Source organism: Solanum stenotomum, chromosome 6, assembly GCF_019186545.1.
Source record: "Solanum stenotomum isolate F172 chromosome 6, ASM1918654v1, whole genome shotgun sequence".
NCBI classification, from domain to species: domain Eukaryota; kingdom Viridiplantae; phylum Streptophyta; class Magnoliopsida; order Solanales; family Solanaceae; genus Solanum; species Solanum stenotomum.
Window position 1 is genome coordinate 38,796,482 of NC_064287.1, and position 23,008 is coordinate 38,819,489.

Sequence of the window (23,008 nt, forward strand, 5' to 3'; positions counted from 1 at the left end):
ACGTCATTGAACGTTAGGCAAAATAGGCTGAGTTAAGTGTGGGACTTGACTGCCGCACAGTGGGCTAACCTCTTGCACTGAATTTAGGTGAAGTAGTCTGCCTGTGTGACAGTATCCAAGAAACAGAAGCATGCAAGTTGACAGAAGTTCATGCTATATGCCAAGTGCAATCTCAAAGAAAGAAATGTAAGAGTCTATATGGGGGTGCAGTGGGGTTGGACAGAGATCTCCAAAGATAATGCAAGGAAAAGGTAGTGGAATCAGTAAACAAAATGCATGTTATATGCATCAAGCCACTCTCCAGAGGAATCCATTGAAGATGAGTGTAGACTGGGATGTCCAAGCAAAATGCAAACATCATTCTATTTCAACTACATATTTAAGAGCATAAAGGGAAACCCAAGAGAACACCATGGCAAATTGCACCACTAACAGCACAACAAGGTTCACTCTCCGGAAGTAAAGACGCTACTAGAAGAACAATACCTCTGAAGCTCCAGCTCAAAAATGAGTTACTACAACTCACATATCTCAATGTTCTACCAATCAGTATGCCATCATATTGTTAAAAAAAATGTGCATAATTGTTTAATCTAAACCAACTCCACAACCTGATTTAGCATCCACTCAAGCATTCCATACAACAACAACATACCCAGTGTGATTCCACAAGCGGGGTCTGGGAAAGGTGGGATGTATGCAAACCTTACAAGAAAAATCTTTTACAAAGCAGGTTTGAAGAAGATGAGATGAAAATATCAAAGAAAAGAAAAATATTGACAACGAAAATAGTAAGGATACAGAACTGCCCATTAAAAGTAAATCAATTACCCTTGCCTACCCATCAAACTAATAACCCTTTGTAGCTTTAGTAGGTGATTGCCTCTTTTTCTCTGTTTCTTTTTTTTTCTTTACTTCTTTTGTTCCTCTTATTTCTCTTTTACTTTGCCTTTTTCTCACTTATTCTTTATTTTTTAACTTTTTTCTCCTTTTCAAGTCATTTTTTTTTCAAATCATATTATTCTTTATTTTCTTTTTTCATCATAATCTAATTTCATACTCATTTTGAGCTTTCATTATTTTCATCTTTTTTCCTTTCTCTTTTCTAATTTCATTTGACTCTTTTTTTCTCCATAATATAATTTCATTCACTTTTTTTGCTCCCTATCTTTAATTTCTATAAAGATAACAAATAGTAAATATTTATTCATTTCTTTTTTTATATAACTTTGCCTTTTTCTCAAAATCAGTAACCACAATAACTTATATATTATACTTATTTTCCATTTTTCTAATTTCTTTTATATATTTATTTCAAATCATTTTTCCTTATTTCCTGTATTTTTCAAAATCTAATTCTACACACCTTTTGGCTCCTTTTTTTTGTTCTCTCGTCTTTTTTTTCTAAATCAATAAAAAAGAACGCCCATGTGATGTGCGGAACTCTATGATACCCACGAGGTATATATACTTCCCTTTTTAGATTTGTATTAGAAAGGGAAGCCTCAAATAGTGATGGGAGTACCCCACAAGCTTAGGATATAGTGGGATGATATTAAACGAGACCATAGTAGGGAGATCCGTAAGTTGCTGGGTTTTCTGACGTTCCTTATTTATGTCGCTCCTGATTGATATTTGGTCAAAGCATTGCTAAATTTTTGGGATCCAGAAAGAGTGGACTTCAAATTTAAAGATTGAGTTAACACCCACCATAAACGAAATTGGTGGGTTCACTGATTTGAATTGCCATTGGAGGAGCATGATTGTACCTCACAGGCAATCCAGGAAGAAGTTCTTGCATTGAAAAACAATCTCAAGTTGGCATGCTTGGACAATGAATGGATCTCTCTCGACTTTCTGTATGAACACTTACAAGATGATAGAGGGAGAGTTTTCTTGCCCGGCAGAAAAGTGGGAGAAGAAGCGTTTGAATAGTTTTGTCATTGCATTGCTGGGTACTTTGGTATTTTCTAAAGGTAATGGAAAAATTGACGCATGCTTTAGTTCGAGAGGTGGGTGGCATTGAGGTAACTATGGTGCCAATGATAGTAAGAGAAATATTGAGGGCTCTATCCAAATGTGCTAAAGGTAGAAGAATTTTTTAGGGATACAACTTTTTACTTCAACTATGGGCCATAGAAAACTTCTACGAGCACATGATACACACTCTTACGGGGGTTGGCAACAAAATTGACACTCATTCGTAGAGAATGACCATGTTTATTGCCACTGTAGGAGCTGAAGATTGGTTTGCATTCTTGAAAGAGCTTTTGGGTTATCGCATTTAATGGAAATACGCTTATGTTATCCGCCCCTAGTGCTATTATAAGAGGAGATGAATTTTACTACATCGAGGTTCATTGGTCTAAGGGATGTCCAACCATATGGTCCTTTACGAGTGCTTCGTCAGTTTGGGCAAACTCAAGTCATACCATTGTGGTCAAATATGGGCAAGCCTGAGTACGAGCTTGGGCCAGATTTTCCAAAAGTCCACAATATACTTCAAAGGTGGAAAGAGTTGTTGACTATGAGTGTTCTGCAAGGAGTTACACGCTAGAATATTATGTGTGACTCTTAGAGGATGCTGAAAATGGACTTTAGCAAAGAAAGGCATCATGGATGTGAAGGAAAAGACTTGGGCATGCAACTTGTTGAATCGTCCATATGACATCACTCTAGAGATGAAGGAACAAATTGCTCCAAGCTCTGAGAATCAACGTCATATGACATCTTGAGGTTTAGGATTTTCCCTTTTTTTGATAAAGGTAACATTTGTATATCAATCATCAGCTCAAAGCTGGTATCCAAAATTTACATCATATGGTCCCTCCACACATGTGTGTCGGGCATAAACAAAAGATAAAGAAAAGAAAAGAAGAAAAAAGAGAAGCTATCCCTAGATCCTTCTTTCATCTTTATAATGACCCTAGAATGTCTACAATAGCCACAGGGTCATCTATATACTCTGAACTACACCAATAGCAAAAAGTGATAATGCAGTTCATTTTAATCTTGTGCAGAGGGCTGCTCGTGTTATCAAAATTCCTAGAATTCCTTTCTTTCCATATGGTCCACCAAATAACAGCTGGGACAATTTTCCATCTACTCTTGTCTGTGCTGCCACTGCCCTCCATATTCCAGCTTTCTAGAGCCTGTCCTGTTCTCCCTGGAACCGTCCAACTTATACCTCTGAAGCTAGTAAACAATTTCCACAGTTGGCCAGCCACTTTACAATGTAAGAACAAATGATTAATTGTCTCTGCAACCTGCTCACAAAAACAGCATCTTGGGCACATTTGTATTCCCCTCTTCATAAGATTCTCTTGTGTAAGTACAGCCTCTTTCACCACCAACCAAGTAAAAACTACCACTTTATATGGTATTTTAACCTTCCATATAAGCTTCCAAGGCAGAAAGTTAACTTGGGATCCCATCTGATTCATAATTCTATATGCAGAACTAACAGTGAATAAACCTTTATTATGACATTTCCATTTAAGAGTGTCTTCTCCATCCTTGAATCCTAAGAACTGATCAAGTGTTCCATAAAATTCAGCCAATCTTTCCACCTCCCAGTCTTGCATCAGTCTTCTGTAGGTAAGGTTCCATCCATGTTCAGACCAAACTTCATAAAGAGTCGACTCTTGTTGTTGGTTCAGGTGATGAATATCCGGGAACAAGCGTTTGAGGCTTCCATTCCCTAACCAGTTATCTTCCCAAAACCTGATCTTCCTCCCATTGTTCACATTACATTCAGTTTTTGCATAGAAACCATGCCATAAGTTTCTAATTGATCTCCACAAACTGGTTCCATATGTGGATGTCACTTCCTTAGTCTTCCAGGGTCCTTCCTTCCCATATTTGGCCTGGATCACCCTACCCCACAAAGATTGATCTTCTAAAGGAAATCTCCACAACCACTTCATGAGAAGACTTTTGTTCTGCTTTCTAATATTTTTGATTGCCAGTCTTCCCTGCTTCTTGGATAGTAGCAGTGTCTTCCATTCGACTAGGTGGAAACCTTTATATTCCTTCTCACCGTGCCACAAAAAATTCCTTCTCAGAGCATCAATTCTTTCTTCCACCTTTGCTGGAAGGGGAAAAACTGACATTAAGTAAGTTGGTAATGCATCCAGGACTGAGTTAATCAGCACTAATCTACCACCTCTTGATAAATATTGAGACTTCCACCTAGACAATCTTTTCTCACATCTTTCCACTACTCCATTCCATATCTCTTTGGATTTGCTATTGGCACCCAAAGGCATACCCAAGTATGTTGCTGGTAACTGCCCTATTTCTCCACCCAAAAGATCCCCCAGATTTTGTATTCTGGGCACATCATTGATTGGAAAGATGTGACTCTTTCTCCAATTAATGTGCAACCCTGATACTGACTCAAATAGTATGAGAACTATCCTCAGAATTTTTAGTTGGCTGTCTTCTGCATCACAAAAAATCAAAGTGTCATCTGCATATTGCAGATGGGTGATTTCCAATCTAGTATTCATCTCTTTGACCACATTAAAACCCCTTATCCAATCATTCCTATGCGCTGTTTTAATCATACTGTTCAGGCCTTCCATGACTAGTAAAAATAAGAAAGGTGAGAGTGGATCACCTTGTCTCAAGCCTCTGCTTGCCGGAAAGAAACCTTCAGGAGAACCATTTATTAGTATTGAGAACTTGACAGTGCTAATGCAGAACCTTATCCATCTTATCCACTTCCTCCCAAAACCCATACTATGTAGAATTCCAAGCAAATACTCCCAGTTAACATGGTCATATGCCTTCTCTATGTCCAGTTTACACATTATGCCTGGGATTTTATCCTTCACTCTTGAGTCAAGACATTCATTTGCAATGAGAACAGCATCAGTGATCTGTCTTCCTTTCAGAAAGGCCATTTGTTGAGTGTCAACCAGCTTTGGCATCACCTTCTTTAGCCTTTCTGTAAGAATTTTGGAGATTAGTTTGTAGACACTTCCAATCAGACTGATTGGCCTAAAATCTCTCAATTCTTTGGCTCCATTCTTCTTTGGAATGAGTGCAATGTAAGTTGCATTAAGGCTCTTTTCAAAATCTTCCTGAGAATGGAACTTCCGGATAGTAGCCATCACATCCCCCTTTAGAATCTCCCAACACTTCACAAAGAAGCCCATAGTATACCCATCTGGACCCGGTGCCTTGTCTATAGCACATGCCTTGAGCCCTTTCAGGACCTCATCTTCTTCAAAAGGTTTCTGTAAATCTAGTTGCTCCTCCCTGTTGATTACTGGACAGGGGTACATGTTGTAAGCAGGTCTCCAATTTTCAGTCTCACAGTACAACTTTCTATAAAATAAAACCACCTCCCTCTTGATATCTGTTGCTTCTGTTAGTTCATCACCTTCCACCACCAATTTGTCAATGTGATTGGTTCTTTTGTGAGCATTTGCAATCCTCTGAAAGAATTTAGTGTTCTTGTCCCCTTGCTTAATCCACAATGTCCTTGATCTTTGCCTCCAAGCTATCTCTTCCTTTTTAGCATAGTCTTCAAACTCCTTAGTTAAACTTGCCTTTTGAATTACTTCAACATCAGACAGAGGTCTGTCCTGTTGAATATTGTCAAAATCAGTGATTCTATTGCCATTTGTTTAACTTTATGTTTGTCTTACTTTGTTTCAAGAGATGTACTAGTTTCAATTATTTAATAAATCAAATGGTTTGTTTCTCTTTTATTTATTGACTCTAAACTCCCGTTAATGTCAAAATAAGGGTTGGATTAACCCTTTTGAGTCACTTATTTGTCGTCTCAGGCCTACCTCTGGCTCAATGAGGCTCCCTGCATTTAGAATGTTTATTTCTAGTAAAACGTGTTTATTTTTATAATTTGCTTTACTATCCTAACAAAACTTCTCTTGATCTTATTTTTCCCTTCCCCAAAGATTGATTTGTGCACTCTAGCAGATACACAATCAAAAGGTAGAAGCAGTCGTAGAATGAGGGAGTGCAGCTAGAATGAGCACTAAAACTAAGCACAATGCTCTGAAATAGCATCGTTAGAGGCATTACCGTTAGAATAATCTCCAAGTATAACAGTGGTGTCATTAGAAAAGATGCCAGAAAACATATGATATGCCAAAGTGCACAGATCAAACTTTGGGGAAAGGAAAATAAGATTAAGAGAAAAGTCTTGTTATGAGAGTAAAAAATATAATAAATATAAACACGTTTTACGAGAAATAAACGTCCTAAATGTAGGGAGCCTCATTGAGCTAGAGGTAGGCCTAAGACGACAAATAAGTGATTCATGAGAGTTTAGAGTCAGAATTGAAAGAGAAACAAACCATTTGGTTCATTAAATAATTAAACCTAATACATCTCTTGAAACAGAGAAGTAAGAAAGACAAAAAATTAAAATAAGGGAAATGGGATAACAAAAGGGAAAATCCTAAACTTTAAGTTGTCCTATGACGATGATTCTCAGAGCATGAGCAATTTGTTCTTTCATCTCTAGAGTGATGTCATATGGACGATTCAGCAAGTTGTGTGCCCAAGTCTTTCCTTCATATCCTCACATCCATTATGCCCTTCTCTACTAAAGTTCACGCTCTCAGCGTCCTCAAGGAGCCACATGTAGAATTCTGGTGTGCAAAAGGCTTGCTTCTCATAGACACTCATAGTCACTAGTTTTTTCCATCTTTGAAGAATATTGTGGACTTTTGGAATGTCTGACCCAAACTCGTACTCAAACTTGCCCATATTTGACTGCAATGGTATGACTTGAGTTTGCCAAACTGGCGAAGCACTCGTAAAGGAGCATATGGTTGGACACCTCTTAGACCATGAACCTCGATGTAGTAAAGCTCATCACCTCTTATAATAGCATTAGGGGTGGACAACCAAAAGTATTTCCATTAAATTTGATAACCCGAAAGCTCTTTCATGAATGCATACCAATCTTCAGCTCTTATAGGGTCAATAAACCTAGCCATTCTCCGCGAATGAGTATCAATTTTGTTGCCAACGCTAGTAAGAATGTCTATCATGTTGGACCGACAGTTAAAGCAAAATGTTGCATCCCTCGAAAAATCTCCTACCTTTATCACATTTGGATAGAGCCCTCAACAGTTTTGCTACTATCATTGGCACCTAAGTTACCTCATGCTACCCACCTCTTTGGCCAATGCTCGAACCACGCAACTAAGGCATGTCTCAATTTTTCCATTTTCATTAGGAAATACCAAAGTACCCAGGAATGAAATGGCAAAACCGTTCAAATGCTTTTTCTCCCACTTTTCAGCCGAGCACGAAAACTCTCTATTGAATATCTTGTAACCGCCCTTATGACCAAAGTGTTCATACAGAAAGTCAAGACAGATTCATTAATATTCCAAGCATGCCAATTTTAGATTGTTTTTCAATCCAAGATAATGCAAGAACTTCTTCCCGGATTGCCTATGAGGTACAATCATGCTCCTCCCATGGTAATGCAAATCAGTGAACCCACCAATTTTGTCTATGGTGGATGTTAACTTGAAATATTTTAATTTGAAAACCACTCTTTCTGGATCCGAAAATTTTAGCAATGCTTTGACCAAATATCGATCAGGAGCAACATAAAAAAGGAACCTTAGAGAACTCAAAAATTTACGATTCTCCCGAACATGGTCTTGTTTAATATCTTCCCACCATCTCCTAAGCTTGTGGGGTACTCCCAGCATTGAAGGTTGCTCCAAAGACCAAAGTAATCCACCAAATCTTTCAAACTAATATCATTTGTAATTTAATAGAGATTAGAGACTTGAGAGTTGAGAGAATTAAAGAGGAAGAATATTTGTGAGTAAAAATAATGAAAGTTTGGGGGCTTTTATAGTTAAAAAAAATAGGACAAAAATGTAAATTTTGAAACTTTAGGCTATTAAAAAAAGTTTGGGGGGTAGGGGGTGTTTTGGGGGGGTTAAAGGCTGAAATAGCCGTTGGGTGGGGCCCAATACCCGTTACCCAACGGCTTGCAACGGCTATAATTTATTTAATTATTAAAAAAAAAAATTAAAAATTCGAGTCGGACCGGACCGGTACTAACCGGTAATTTACCGTTTCCATCCCGTTACCCCTCCCGGTTCCCTTTCAAGCTGGACCAAACCGGAGCCTATCGGAACGGTACCGGACCGGTAACGGACCAAGGACAGAACGGTACTGACCCCTCCCCGTTCCGCTGCCAGGCTTAACTCCCACCACCATTCGAGGTTGGAGAATGGAAACGAAATTGAAGGTGTCAAAGCTTCGAAACTATAATTTCCTTTTTAGATTTGTATTAGAAAGGGAAACCAGAGTGCTTTTCAAGAAGGCCAACGAATGAGGAGTACCTGAAGTAGGAGAGATGGTTAGAAGGTGTAGGTTGTGTAGAGAAAAGGGCAAAGAAAGATATTATTGTGGTGAATATTTCCAACATCTCGGTGCACTTGTGGTCTGTGGACTTGTTTAGAAAGGTGGGGGTTATATGTTAAGGGTTTGTGGATATCCAGTGAAGCATGAACGATATGTCCAGAGTAAGCTTTTGTGCAGAAAGGGAGACTATCCACACTAGAGAACGCTAGGGAACGTTGTTACAGGTTATGACTTACTCCAGAATTTGAGTCAAAAGTGTTTAATGCTAATAGGGAGGTTTAGGGAAAGAAGGAACGGAAGAGAAGGGATGGGATAGAGTGAGAAAAGTCTAAGCTGAGAAAATTTGAAGGACTGCCTGGCAGGAAAGCCCCATTAATAAGATTGTCGTTTTCGCAATCTAATGACATTCAAAAGGAATACATGAGAGAATTGTATTATACACCAGATCTAAGAAGAAACTCTAGCATGAAAGACAACAATCCACCTTTGATTGTGGAGGGAAACAGTTTTCTCCAAACAAAAGGGAAAACAAGATAAGTATCCAAAATCATAAAGATGCCTCTGGTAACCTCTAACAAAAATAAAGAACAGCATGAAAGTGGAAATAAGACATTGATTAACAAAAATAAAAAAGACAAGCCAATGAAAAAACAGCATGTCAAAAGATACATAAAAAGAACAAACCTGAACGTAGTGGTGAAGTACAATTTCATATTGCTCCTTTAGACTAGCAAAGAACACTAGCTCATCAACTCTACTGTAGCTGCAACAGAAAAAATAACAGCATAGAAGACAATAAAGCCACTGACAAACTATTAGAACATATTAGGGAACGAATAAATAATAAAAATATATGAAGCAAAGATGACTGAACTTTTACAAAGGAAGAGTTCATTTTTTCCCCTAGATAACCATAGATTTCTTTTTTTATCATGAGATTTTGGCCTGAAAAACGTTGCAGGTCACAGCACCTAAAATGTCAAACATGTTCTACCAGGTGAGTCTCTGACATGTGCATACGTACAGTCAGCAATTAGTATGACATGAAAAATACACATTATGTTTCTTGGAGGAAGCGGAGATAGAAAAGATAAGTAATTGGACTGACAAAAAAAAAGAGAAATTTACAAGAATTGGATTTAAAACCAAGCAAGAGATCAGTTGTCAAAAAGCTACCTTTCTAGTAGCTTCATGGTGGTTGCCTCATCCAATACATCCTTGCAGTCACTTAGGAAAGCACGAAACTCTTTAATGAGTGATTGGTACTCAGTATTATTACTGTCCAATGCACTGTCATCTTCCAAAAGCAGCCGATTGATCTGTCAAGCAAGATGTATGAAATCAAAAACCTAAAAAGTCCAATCATATATGTTCAAATTACAGCCACCATGTAATCACTTAAAGAATACACTTTGGTCTGAAGATGGATAAGTGGAATCATTCCATTAATATTCAGCTTCCTCGTATCGCATTAAGAGAGCTTAAGAGAAGAGGAGATATATTGATAATTAAGCCATTTGGTACTCATGACAGACCAATATATAGGTTGATGTGAGGCCAAAATACATATTTTTTAATCATTATTTGCCTCACATTTATTATTTATTATTTATATTTGTCCTTTTTTAGCATGGATTTTATGAATTGTGCTTAATAATGTATTTTATTTGTAGGATTAAATTGATGGAAAAATAAAGAAGTTTGGAGCTAAAACGAATAAAAGATGGAAGATTGAAGAAGGAAATCAAGCAGACAGCTTAATGGATTAACTTCAATTTAATAATAATATTTTATATATATGGCAAAGTACATAATGCGAATTTTGAAGGAAATAAATATGTGCCACGTGGCAAATATCCAAGGCAAGACCACGAAGAGTTGGAGTCGGCTACAGTTTCACGCGGAATCCTTTTAGGTTTTGGGTTCCTAATTTGTTTTGGACTCAATTATTTTATTCAGTTTCCTACATCTATAAATAGTCCATAAGAATAAATTATTAGGGAGAGAGGAGGATGAATGTAGAAAATAACTTTTGATTTAGGGTTTTATCTTTTCTTTCTCTTTTATTTATTTTACATCTTTTCTTTGAATGATGGGTTGTAATTGCTCTATGTCTATGTGGAGTTAAACTTCTCGTTCTTAGATTATATTTACTTACAATATGATTTTTTAGTGATTTTGATTCGGCATGATTTGTTTATCATATTAGTTGTTCTTATATTCTTGTGATTACTATTTTGATGCTTGATCACCATTAAAATAAACATATTGTCCGAACTGAACTCGGGAGAGGAATAAGAGGATAGAACGTGGAATATAAGGAGCATGATTTTCTCTTACTAATTAGGGTTAATTTGTATCTAGGATAGGGATATACCTAGAAACCATGCTTGGTCACTATACAGGAAGAAATCGTAATGCTTGGTACTTGATCCAGCCTATCCCCACTCAACGATGTAGTTAGGTTGTCATTTATCGTAGGCGATTAGAGGTCGAGAGACCATGATCATACATTTAACCCTGTGAATCAATAACTAGATAATCAAATAAGTTGATGAAATTGTTTTATACATGATTGTTAGTTAAATTATAATCCTAGATCGATTCATTCATTGATTGTTTAAACATCTATCTTTTCTTAGTTAATTGCTTTTTAGTTATTTTATCTTTATTTTTAGTTTAGTTAATATATTCATCCCTCCCCTCAAATAAATAATTAGAATTAATATAATTTAGTAAGAATAATTTTTTTTGAGAAAGTAACTTTGTATTCACAAAAAATCATCATCAAAAGAATGATGAGGTGGGGCACTTACAACCCACAATGGGTGGGACACATTCTCCACAAAAACTAAAAAGCTTTACAATTTGCCTATGAAATCAACTAGAGTTACTACCTCCCCCACCATATTCTGTTTACACCAAAAAAAATAAAAGGCTTAGGCATTTCATTTTGATCTTCTGTGTGTTGCAGCTTTTGCCTTCAAAACATCTGGTATTTCTTTCCTTCCATAAAGTCCACCAGATACAAATTGGAATGTTCATCCACCAATCTTCGCTTTGCCCTCTTCTTCCAATTCCTTTCCAACTGTTGAGTAGCTCCAGGGTGGTTTTAGGCATTACCCAACTTACTCCCAGAATACGTAAGAACATGTTCCACATATTTGCAGCTGTTTTGCAGTGTAGAAACAAATGACTATTTACCTATGTTTCCTGATCGCACATAAAGCACCTTGAGCAAATATGTAAACCTCTTCTTTGTAACACCTCATGAGTTAGACATGCTCTTTTGATCACAAGCCAAGCGAAACATGAAACTTTCAGTGGGCTTTTAACTTTCAAAATTAACTTCCAGGAACATATATATATCTATCAAAGATTGCCTGTTGTTCATCTTCCAGTAGCAAGATTTTACAGTAAAAAAACCTCTACTATGTAGACTCCAAACTGGTTTGTCTGGCCTCATAGAGATACCTGAAAAAGAGTTAAAAACCTGAAGCAGGCCTGCTACTCCATCAATTTCCCAGTCATTCAAAGCTCTTCTAAAAATCAGGTTCCACCCTTGCTGGCTCCAAACCTGAGATACAGTGGCATTTTTTTGAAGGCTTATGATGTATAGTTGAGGAAAAGTGCTTCTTAGAGTATCATCACCTATCCAAAGCTCATTCCAAAAATCAATCTTCACTCCATCACCCACTCTGAATGAAATATTGACGTTGAATTTTGTCCATAATCTCCTGATGGTTTTCCATACACTACACCCAAAAGTACCCAAAACTTCCTCAGTTTTACACTGATTGAGCAGCCCATATTTTTCTGTGATGAACCTTCTCCACCGAGCCAAATCTTCTATGCAAAATCTCCATAACCATTTTTGTAGTAGACATGCATTCAGTTTGCTGAGATTCTTTATACCTAGGCCCCCTTGTTTTTTTGTTGAGTGTTAGGGTATCCCACTTCACCCTCTCTTCTCCTTGTTTCCTTGCCAGATAAAAGATCTTCTCAGTTGATTGATTCTCTTTTCAATGATTTTAGGTATTGAGAAAAGACTCATCATATAAGTGGGAAGGCCATCCAACACAGATTTAATGAGTGTCAACCTCCCTCCAAGGGATAAATATTGACTCTTCCATCTTGTAAGTTTCTTTTCACATCTTTCCAACACTTCATTCCAGACTTCCAACTCTTTGTTCTTAGCTCCCAGTGGCATTCTAAGGTATTTTGTAGGTAGGAAAGCTACCTGGAAACCGAGAGTCTCAGCTAAGGATTGCATATTGTCAACCTGATTGACAGGAGGGAACTCTTATTCCAGTTAACATGTAATCCAGAAATACCTTCGAAAATGGTGAGAATTGCCCTTGCCCCTTAGGTGCCTGATTTGAATCTCCTCAGCTTCACAAAGAACTAATGAGTCATCTGCATACAGGAGATGTGTAACCTCCAAAGCATCTCCCCTGACTGTCTGAGCACTGAAACCCTTCAACCATCCTTTTCCATTTGCAATCCTTATCATGTGATTTAATCCTTCCATTGCCAGTAAAAATAGAAAGGGAGATATAGGGTCTTCCTGCCTCAATCCTCTCTGGGACTTAAAAAAAACCTTCAGTGCTCCCATTTATGATGAGTGAAAATTTCAAATTGGATATGCAAAATCTGATCCATTTGATCCATTTGTTGCCAAACCCCATATCTTTTAGAATTTTAAGAAGGAAATTCCAATTGACATGGTCATAGGCCTTCTCAATGTCAAGCTTACACAGAATTCCAGGTGTCTTTTGTTTCACCCTAGAGTCCACCAGTTCATTGGCCAACATAGCTGCATCTAGAATCTGCCTTCCTTTCAAAAAGGCCATTTGGTGTTCATCTACCAATTTCCCCATGACAGTTTTCAACCTTTCAGTGATAAGTTTAGAGATGATTTTGTACACTCCTCCTATCAAGCTAATAGGTCTGAAATCTTTTAATTCTCCTGCTCCTGTCTTTTTTGGAATTAGAGCTATGAAGGTGGCATTAAAAGATTTCTCAAAGATCTCATTATGATGAAAGTTCTGGACAGTCTGCATCAGGTTTTCTCTCAATATTTCCCAACATTTTTTGAAGAAATTCATGGTAAAACCATCCGGGCCTGGAACTTTATCTCCATCGCATTGCTTAACAATTTGTAGTACTTCTGCTTCTGTAAAAGGCCTCTCCAACCACTCTTGTTCCTCTCGGGAAACTTTTGGACAGTCCATAAGCTCAAAAGAAGGTCTCCATGTCTCTGATTCTGTATATAGATCTTTGTAAAAGTCGATCATGGCTACCTTAATCTTTGCAATGTCCTGAACTTCCTGCCCCCTTACCACCAACCTATCAATTGTATTGTATCTTCTGTGAGCTGTTGCTATTCGTTGGAAAAATTTAGTATTGTTATCTCCTTGTTTTAACCATAAAACTCTTGATTTCTGCCTCCAACTAGCCTCCTCATTCTTGGCCAGTACCTCCAATTCCACTAATATTGTTGCTCGTACCATCATTTCATCTTCAGTCAGGTCCCTGTCATCTTGGGCTCTATCAATTTCAGCCAGCTCCTCTAACAAGTTGTTCCTCTTATTGGTAAACTCACCGAAGGTTGTTTTACTCCATTCTTTGAGTTTTTGTTTCAACATCTTTAGCTTGATGCTAAATTTGTAATCTGGACAACCTTCCACCACAAACCCATTCCACCATCCCTGTACCATATCATTGAAGCCTTCCACATTGAGCCACCAGTTTTCAAACTTAAAAGTAAGAGCTTTTCTGCTCCCAGTTCCCACATTCAAGCATAATCGGGCTATGATCAGAAATCACTCTAGGTAGTATCTTCTGGCTGATATTTTTAAAAGCTTCCTCCCACTCCATGGAATAGAGAAATCTATCTACCCTGGCAGCACTTTGGTGATTGACTCCCCTGAACCATGTGAATTTCCCCCCATTCAAATGGGGATCATGAAGCTCCATATCTTCTATCCACTTAGAGAAATCAGACATAACATTTGTGATCCTATTGCATCCTCTTCTTTCTCTCATGTATCTGACTGTATTAAAGTCCCCACAGGAAATCCAAGGACCTTCACACAGTTCCTTCATTGCTGCAATTTCTTCCCAACATTCTAACTTTTCACCTCTGGTATGGCGTGCATAAACCCCAGTGAGATACCAAGTAAAAGAGTTTTGCACCGAAACAAATTTGTATGTTATCGAGTGTTGCCCTACTTCCATCATGGTACCAACCCAAATTCTGCTATCCCACATAACCAATATCCCCCCACTGCTACCATTAGCTTCTATGTAGCCACATCTCATCCATCTACATGACCACAGTTGCTTTGCAATACCCTCCACATCCTTACTCACCTTAGTTTCTTGAAAGCAGTATGCATCCACCTTCCACTTCTGTAAAGAGCACTTAACAAGATTTCTACTGGAAGTACTGTTAAGTCCCCTTACATTCCAAGTGACAAGATTAACTTTCATTAAAGGTCAAACTGAGAACTCTCCCTCTGCTCCAACCACCTTCTACCTCTTTATTAAGACTAGACTGAAGATTTTTCAGTTCATTCTTTCCAATCCTCCTGCTTTTCGGTGTCGTGCTTGATTTCCCTTGGCCCTTTTTGTTCAATGAAACCTTTCTCTCATCAATCTTCATGAGGAGTGCTAGAGTCTCCTTTTCAAAGCCTTCAAAAGCTACCCCGTAAGTATTGCTCAGTTCTAGAATGTGGGAATTTACCCAATTTGATGCCTCTGCTTCGGTTTCCTCTTGGTCAATCAGATTATGTGTGGCTACAGGTTCAACATCGTGAATTTGTTGTAGCTGCATGTTTGTTCCTATCGTTTCTGCCTCAGAGGTGTCTTCATCTGTTCCTTTTCCTTCTGAGAACTTAGGAGATTCAACATTCTGGTCAATTTCATTAATCTTTGTGCTTTGCTCATTCTGCGTGCGAGCCTCTTTGTTTTTTGTGGTGTTTGCAATCTTCTTGACGTTTCCAATTTCTGTTGCAGATGACTCCCAGTCTTTGAGCGCTTCTAAGAAATTAGAAGCCAAAGTTTTAAGATCGTTCAGCTCTTTAGAGGGGGATTTGAGAGCTTCTTGTGCAACCATGTGTTCATTAAAAGAGACTGATGGTTGGGAAAACCGAATTTGGTCCAAAGAGAGAAAATTTGATCCTCTATTTGTGTCTTCAGCATAAGATATATTGGACTGGCCCAAATGTTTTTAAAAAAGTTCCTCACGTGGGGGCACACGTGCTGGGAGCACTAACTTTTTAAGAGACGGGCTGTTATGAGCTGTTTCTTTACCCTTTGTGTTTTCCCTCAATATATGCTGGTCCAAGACTTGGACCCCTTCTTCTTCCCCTTCTCCAACGTGAAATCTCACCGGCACTTCTGCCCAGATTTGAGTTGTGAAGAAGAATCCACCACTCTCGATAGTCACTTCCTTTGGGATAGATGTTCCATCTCCAAGGATTTTGATTCTGGCCCACTTAAGATGATTTCTTAGTTGTGTTTCTCCTCTGTTTCTATCCAGCCGCCACAAAAATCTCCAATGGCCTTGTAACTTTTCTGCGACCAAAGATGAAGGGGCAGGCCAACAATTCTAATCCATGTTGAATTAGGTTTTGCTTTTACTTCGATTTCTCCAACCGTAGGGCTCCACCACTGAACCTAATGTGCATTTGTTTCCAAAGCCAATCACCATTCATCACTTGTTCTGCAGCTGCTTTCGAGGAAAACTCAAATAGGAAAATTTTATTTCCCATTTCATAAATGTTCAGCCCAAAGATTTGCTTCCACATGCTAGAGGACCATCTTCTAATCTCTGAGAGGAATGGTGTATCCACATCCTTGAAGTTTCCAACCAAACTTCTACTAAGAACTTCATTTTGTTTGTTGGGTCCATCATTAATGCAAACTACTCCCCCCTTCAATGTGACTTCTGCATTGAATGAACTTTCCCCTCTGTTGGACCATTTACTACTTCGAAGGGCATCAGCGTAAGGGATGTTCTTGTCAGTCAATCTAGGTTCCGTTGGAACTTTCTCATTCCTGTGGAAGATAATAAATCTTTCCACCTTTGCTGCAATGAACATCCAGCCTGAGTTAAAGGTTATTTCAGGGATTATCAACACTGATCTTCGTCTGTCTTTCAAGTTTATGATGTTGATGTATCGTCCAGACTTATTGAAATTCCTTGCACAATAAGTTTCAGAGAAAATTTCTCGCCTCTTCCACATTCTGACCGAGTTCCCTTTTACCAAAGAAGCTTCTTTCAGCCTTTGTATCAACCATATCATTGTTCTGTTGGTAAACTAGGTTCTAGTGATGCACTTCCTACTCCTTTCGGTTCATTCGTGCAAGTCCCCCTGTGTACCTGAAATTCTTGAGACATCAAAAGACTTGAAGCCCACAGCAAAATAAATGGCGTCTTCTTCCATCAGATCAATGGTGAAAAGGGTTTCAGAAGAGAGAGGAGAGAGAAGATAGAGAAGAGGGATGAGAATCAATGGAGAAGTGGGTATCAGAAGAAAGAGGAGGGAGAGATAAAGAAGAGAAGGAGGACGAGAGGGGTTGATTCCGGTGATCAGAAGGATCACCGGAGAGGGAAAGGGAATGGAAGATAGGTTAGGTCATATTGTTGGGGAATGTGCCTGGGAGCATTTTGCAATTAAAATATTGGAGGTAATTACCCTTATCATTAATTATAGTCATTTTTCATCCCAAATTAAAAAATGACTATAATTAATGATAAACACATATCCCAAGACTCTCCTCTAAAGACCCTTTTGGTCCTTCATCCCTCTGTGGTTTCTGGCCCTCCGGAATCCTTCTTCTCTCTCTTGTGTTTTCTTACTCAACCTTTTCTTATCTATAGAGAATCATATCTACTTCAGATTAGGGGGAAATCTTATGATCTCGCAAAAACTAAGTCTCCCTCTGAGACATGGTTCAAATAGGTTGAAAGTTATATTACATCATGAAAATGGTGCTATTTAAAGTGGCAATATGGTGGCTCTGCAGAAGACTCAAGGAGGCTTCAGATGTCAGGGGGAAGAGATTTAAGTCTTAGCGAGGCAGAGAGTCAGAGACATTTCAACCAACATTTGTTGCTCCCTCAAGTTCAATAAATTGGGAAGATACACTTCTATCATCAAGTTCAACCAACATTTGTTGCTCCCAAGCATCGTAGGCTTTTAAGAATTGCATAGCCAATGTTTTAAGACCACTTCGACCTTTATTAATCCCCACGTGCCCTTCATGTGCCACTTCTCTTTGCTTTCCTGAATTAATTGGGCTAAATGGACCACTCATTAAAAGACCCACACTAGGTTTTGGGCCTAAGTCTGTATTGCACAAGATTTTCAAGCCCAAATTCAGATCAGGGATTTTGGCAGCTACCCCACATGTTTCATCCCTAGCACGTGGCTGGGCAGCTTTATATGTCCCCTCTCTTACTAAGACAGAATTCTCTTCTAAAACCTCTGGTCCGTGACTGGTTGACTGCTAGGTAAAAACCATCTAAGGCTGAGTTTGAATTCATTCTCCGGCAGCCACTTTCACTGGAGCTTCAGTCCATAATTGCATCGTGTATTGGAAAGAGCTGTCGTCAATCATCACTTCCTTCGGCACGCAAGAGCCATCACCATTAGTTTTGATTCTCGCCCATTTGAGGTGGTTTCGGAGGTGAGTCTCCTCTTCCGTTTCGACCCCGCCTCTGCAAAAATCACTGATGGCTTTGAATGTTTTTTGTGCCCAGAGATACAACGGCGCAACGGCAGACCTACCACTCTAACCCAAGTAGATTTGGGTCGGCCATAATCCGCCGATGTACCTATTGTCTGACTCCACCACTGCATTTTGACCGGAAAATTCTTCCACACCAGTCACCTTCTACCACTTGTTCTGCAGTGGTTTTGGATGCAAATTCGAATAGGAAAATTCCCTCCTCCATTTCGTAAATATTCAGACCATGAATCTGCTTCTAGAGATTATTAGCCCATTTCCTGACCTCTGTAAGATTTGGAGTCTTACCTTTACTAACCATAAATTTGCCCACCAAACTCTTCTTTAATACATCACTCTGGGAATTTATGTCCTCATAAATGCAAATTTTGTCCCCCCCTTTTAACCGAGTTCACTGTTTGTGTGTTTTTCCTCCCCTCATTCCCCCATTTAATGCTTCTTAGCATATTCGCATAGGGAATGTTGTTGTCAACCAGTCTATGCTTCTCTAAGTTCCCCCCACGTTTGTGACTTCTAATGAATCTCCCAACTTTCTCTGCAATTCCTCTCCAGCCTGAGTTAAGAGTTAACTCCGATATAATCATGACTGCCCTTCTTCTACCTCTGATGTTTATCAAGCTTATATATCTGCCAAACTTGTTAAAATTCCTGGAGCGGTAGATTTCTGAAAAGGCATCTTTTTTCTTCCATCTTCTAACTGAGTTACCCTTTGATTTGGAAGCTTCTCACAAGGTCCAAGAAATCCATTCCATATCCTTGCCATTGAATGTTGTTCTCGTCATGGACTTCCTGTTTCTTTCTGTCCAGTAATACCAATCTCCTATTGTACCTGAGGTTCTTGCGATATCGTATGATTTGAATCCCACCACGAAATAAATGATGTCGTCCATCGAATGCTTGGCTGCGTTTGAAAGAGAAGGGCAAGAAGGAGAAAGAGAAAAGAAATAGAAAGAAGAAGCGAGAAGGTGTTCCAGTGATCGGAAGAGATCACCGGATATAGAGGAAGGAGAAAGTTAGTTCTCAGGTGACCTACCGGAAAGAGGGATCTCTCTCCTAGGAAGTAGGAGAGAGAGGGTTTTTGGGAAATGTGCATGAGAGCATTTTCCTTTTCATAAAACTCAAACTTGGAAAGTATATGCAGTCCTTTTGGAGTTCACAAGATCATTGCAAAGATGCTAGCAGAAAGACGGAAAAAGGTAGTAAGCAAACTGGTTAACAACCATCAAAGGAAGACAGATCATAGATGTTGCTCTTATAGCCTGTGAATGTGTGGATTCCAGACTTATAGGCAATGATCCAGAAGTTATTACAAACTTGACATAGAAAAGGCATTTGATCATGTCAACTGGGACTTTCCTACTGCGCATTCTCAAGAAGATGGGTTATGGAGTGAAATGATTGAAATGGATTTGTTTTTGCATAAAAACTGTCAGGTTCTCAATACTGGTGAATGGAGAACTTGTGGATTTTTTTCTTTCTGAAACAAGTCTCAGACAGGGTGACCCACTTTCACCTTTCCTTTCCATTATTGCCAGAAAAGGTTTCAACAGCATAATGAAGATTGCAGTTCAGACAGAGGTGGCTGAATGGCTTCAACATAGGCAGCAGGTTGGGTGAAGACATAAAAAGTTTCCACTTACTTTTATGTTGATGACACTGTCATCTTCTGTGATGCTGAATTTGATCAAATATGCTATATCAGGATGATCCTCTTAACTTTTGAGGCAACCTCTGGGATAAGTGTAAATTGGAATAAGAGCAGCTTATTCCCTATCAATGAGGTGGCTCATATGGAAGGATTGGCCAGCATTCTGGGATGCATGATAGACCGTCTACCAACAATATATTTGGGCATGCCCTTGAGAAATAAGCACAAGAAACTGAAAATATGGGATGAGATGGCAGAAAAACAGAGAAGAAGCTATCAAAATGGAAATCACTAAACTTATCACTCAGAAGGAGATTGACTTCGACAAATCCTGTTCTAGATTCATTGCCTATCTATGTAATGTCTCTATTCCCGAATCCTTCTAAAGTGGAAGAAAGGTTGGACAAATTAAAAAGAAATTTCTAGTGGCAGGGCAACAAGGAAGGCAATGGTCTCCATCATCTGGTCAAATGGGAGATTGCCCAACTAAGCAAAGACTCTGGGGGTCTTGGAATCAGGAACCTTGCACTTATAAGTATCTAATGATGAAAGGGAAATGGAGATGTGTTGATGAAGAACAGGCACTTAGGAAGAAAGTGATTCAGTTCAAATATGGCCAAGACAGTCATCGGGGTACCAATTTAGTGACCACTACTTATGGTGTCTCAGTATGGAGGTCTATTGCAGCCCTTTGGCCCACTTTCTCAAACAATTCTTGTTACAAAATTGGCAATGGTAACAAAGTTCCCTTTTGGAGGGATGTCTGGAATGGACAGGAGACATTGAGCACCGATCCAGCTCTGTTCTCTCTATGCAGCAATGCTGAAACAACTGTGGCTGACAATTGGTCCCCTCAAGGTTGGAAAATCTGCTTCAGAAAGGTAGAAATGTAGCAAGAATGCTTCAAGACGTTAGCAGCTTCATAGGTATATAATGCAATCCCCGATACTATCATCTGGAAACATGACACTGATGGCAAATTCTCTGGAAACAAGTTCTACAACAAGGAGATACCGGAATAGACAGGTTGTAAGACAGGGCAATGGAGGCAGGTTTGGAAAAATCAGATCCCCAATAAAAACCAAATGCTTCTCCTGGCTGGTGACAAGGAAATCATGTCTGACTCATAGAAAGGCTAATGAGTAAGGGGATGCACTCAGCATCTAGATGCTTGCTGCGTGGGGAAGCAGAGGAGACAAACAACCACCTCCTCTTACACTGCAAAATCACTTCTCAGCTATGGTCCATTTTCTTCAGTTTTTCACATATTCATTGGTCAATGACTGAACATACTGCAGACCTTCTGAGCTGCTGGATCAGAAGAGGGGGAAGCAAAAGCCAAAAGAAATGGTGGAGAATAATCTCAGCTTGCATATAATGGACAATATGGGGGAGAGAGAGGGAAATGGGAGATGTTTTGAGGATTGATTCACTTATCAAATGGAATTGTATTAGTATCCTTTACTTTTGGTGTAAATAAGATCTTGTAAATGATGCAATTCAAATAGTAGATTTGTTAGGCTCCCTCTATTAGTTCTAAGACTCAGCTTTTGAAGGTTGCTGGCATACTGCTGAAGAATACAACATTACCAGTTTTTTTAAAAAAAAAACATGCCAACAAATAAGGAAAGCAATACAAAGCATACAGAAAAAGAACAATAACAACATCATACATACGGTAACAGATAAAAAAACAAGAAATTACATGAATAAGGCCAATACTACGACATATACAATGCTCCAGACCACCACCAAGCCTAATCCCACTGAAAAGCGAGACAATAATCAACTACCTGCTAACTTTTTACCCTAATTTGCGACTTTCAATGCCTCCTATCTAAGGCCATGCCCTTAGTATAATGTAGTCGTGTCATTTCCTGTCTAATTACCTCTCCTAACTACTTCTTCACCCTACCTCTACCTCTCCTCGTACCCACCATACCCAACCTCTCACAACTCCTCACTAGGACATCTGCGCACATTCTCTTCACATGCCAAACCATCTCAACCCCACCTCCCTCTTCTTGTCCACCACAGAGGTCACTCCCACCTAGTCCCGGGTATATTCATTCCTAATTTTATCTCTCCGAGTATGCCTACGCATCAATCTTAGCATCGTCATTTCTGCAACTTGCATGTTCTAAACATGAGAGTTCTTGACTAGCCAACACTCTGCCCATACAACAAAGTCAGTCCAACCACCACACTGTAGAACTTACCTTTGAGTTCTGATGGTACCTTTTTATCATACAAGACTCTGGATGCAAGCTTCCATTTCATCACCCGCACCAATACGATGTGACATCATCATCGATCTCTCTATTTCCTTGGATTAAAGATCCAAGAGATATAAGAAGGGTGAAAAGAGAAATACATCTGTCGAACGGGCAGCCAACAGGCGAAATCTACTTCATTTCGTCTCTACTAAGATTGCAAAGGCTCTGACATCATGTGAGAAAATAAGAGAAGAAAAGAAATATAGAAATGATTTAATGAACTAATGAATACAAGATGCACCAAATTACAAGTGTCAAATACAATACATCTGCTATTTTTCAAGAGTGGGATGATATCCAACTTGGCAAAATAATACTTTGTAACTTTTACATTCCATTTCTAAGTTCTAACACACTAACACAAAACTCAACATATTGGCAATCATAACCAAAGCATTCAAATAGATTAAAAGCTTCAAATCCCATGTGTTTGCCATGTAAAACACTTTGGGGTCGTTTGGCGGGGTATATACGAAAAGTGTTGAATAGGGTGCATTAGTAATGTTGGTATTACTTATGGGCATTAGTTGTGCTAAGATTATTTCTTATGCATTGTTTGGTTTGATGTATTAAAAAATGTATTACATAATTTCTAAAAAATTGTTTGTTCACAAAAACACCCTCCATAAAATATAGTGGAAAGGATGTGGAAAAGGTTTTGAGGGGCAAATATGTCTTTAACCATGCTAATGCATGCATTAAAACCCCTTGCATAGCTAATACCATAATTTGTCATGTATTAGTTATGCATAGCATAATACCAAATAAAGTGTATAACTTATGCTTGCATTGGTTATACATAGGTTGAAAAAGTGTATCAAAAAATATATTAATAATATACAAAGTTAGTGCATGCATTTTTTTTTTTTCTAATGCATCCTACCAAACAACCCTTTATTCTCTTTTGAGTTTGTCAATGGTGATCCATCATCACCCCTGTTACTTTCCCACT

The 23,008-nt window shown here is 38.7% G+C and overlaps 1 protein-coding gene across 2 annotated transcripts in view; it reads right to left on the minus strand.

The window, feature by feature from the left end:
• LOC125867364 (vacuolar sorting protein 18-like) overlaps positions 1–23,008 on the minus strand; it is a 69,605-nt gene that overhangs the window by 24,869 nt on the left and 21,728 nt on the right. For both annotated transcript variants that reach the window (XM_049547834.1, XM_049547835.1), the window contains exons 14-15: positions 9,550–9,692; positions 9,058–9,136 (exon numbers count right to left, since the gene is read on the minus strand). In XM_049547834.1, the coding sequence (XP_049403791.1) occupies positions 9,058–9,136; positions 9,550–9,692 (222 nt within the window). The remainder of the gene's footprint in view (positions 1–9,057; positions 9,137–9,549; positions 9,693–23,008) is intronic.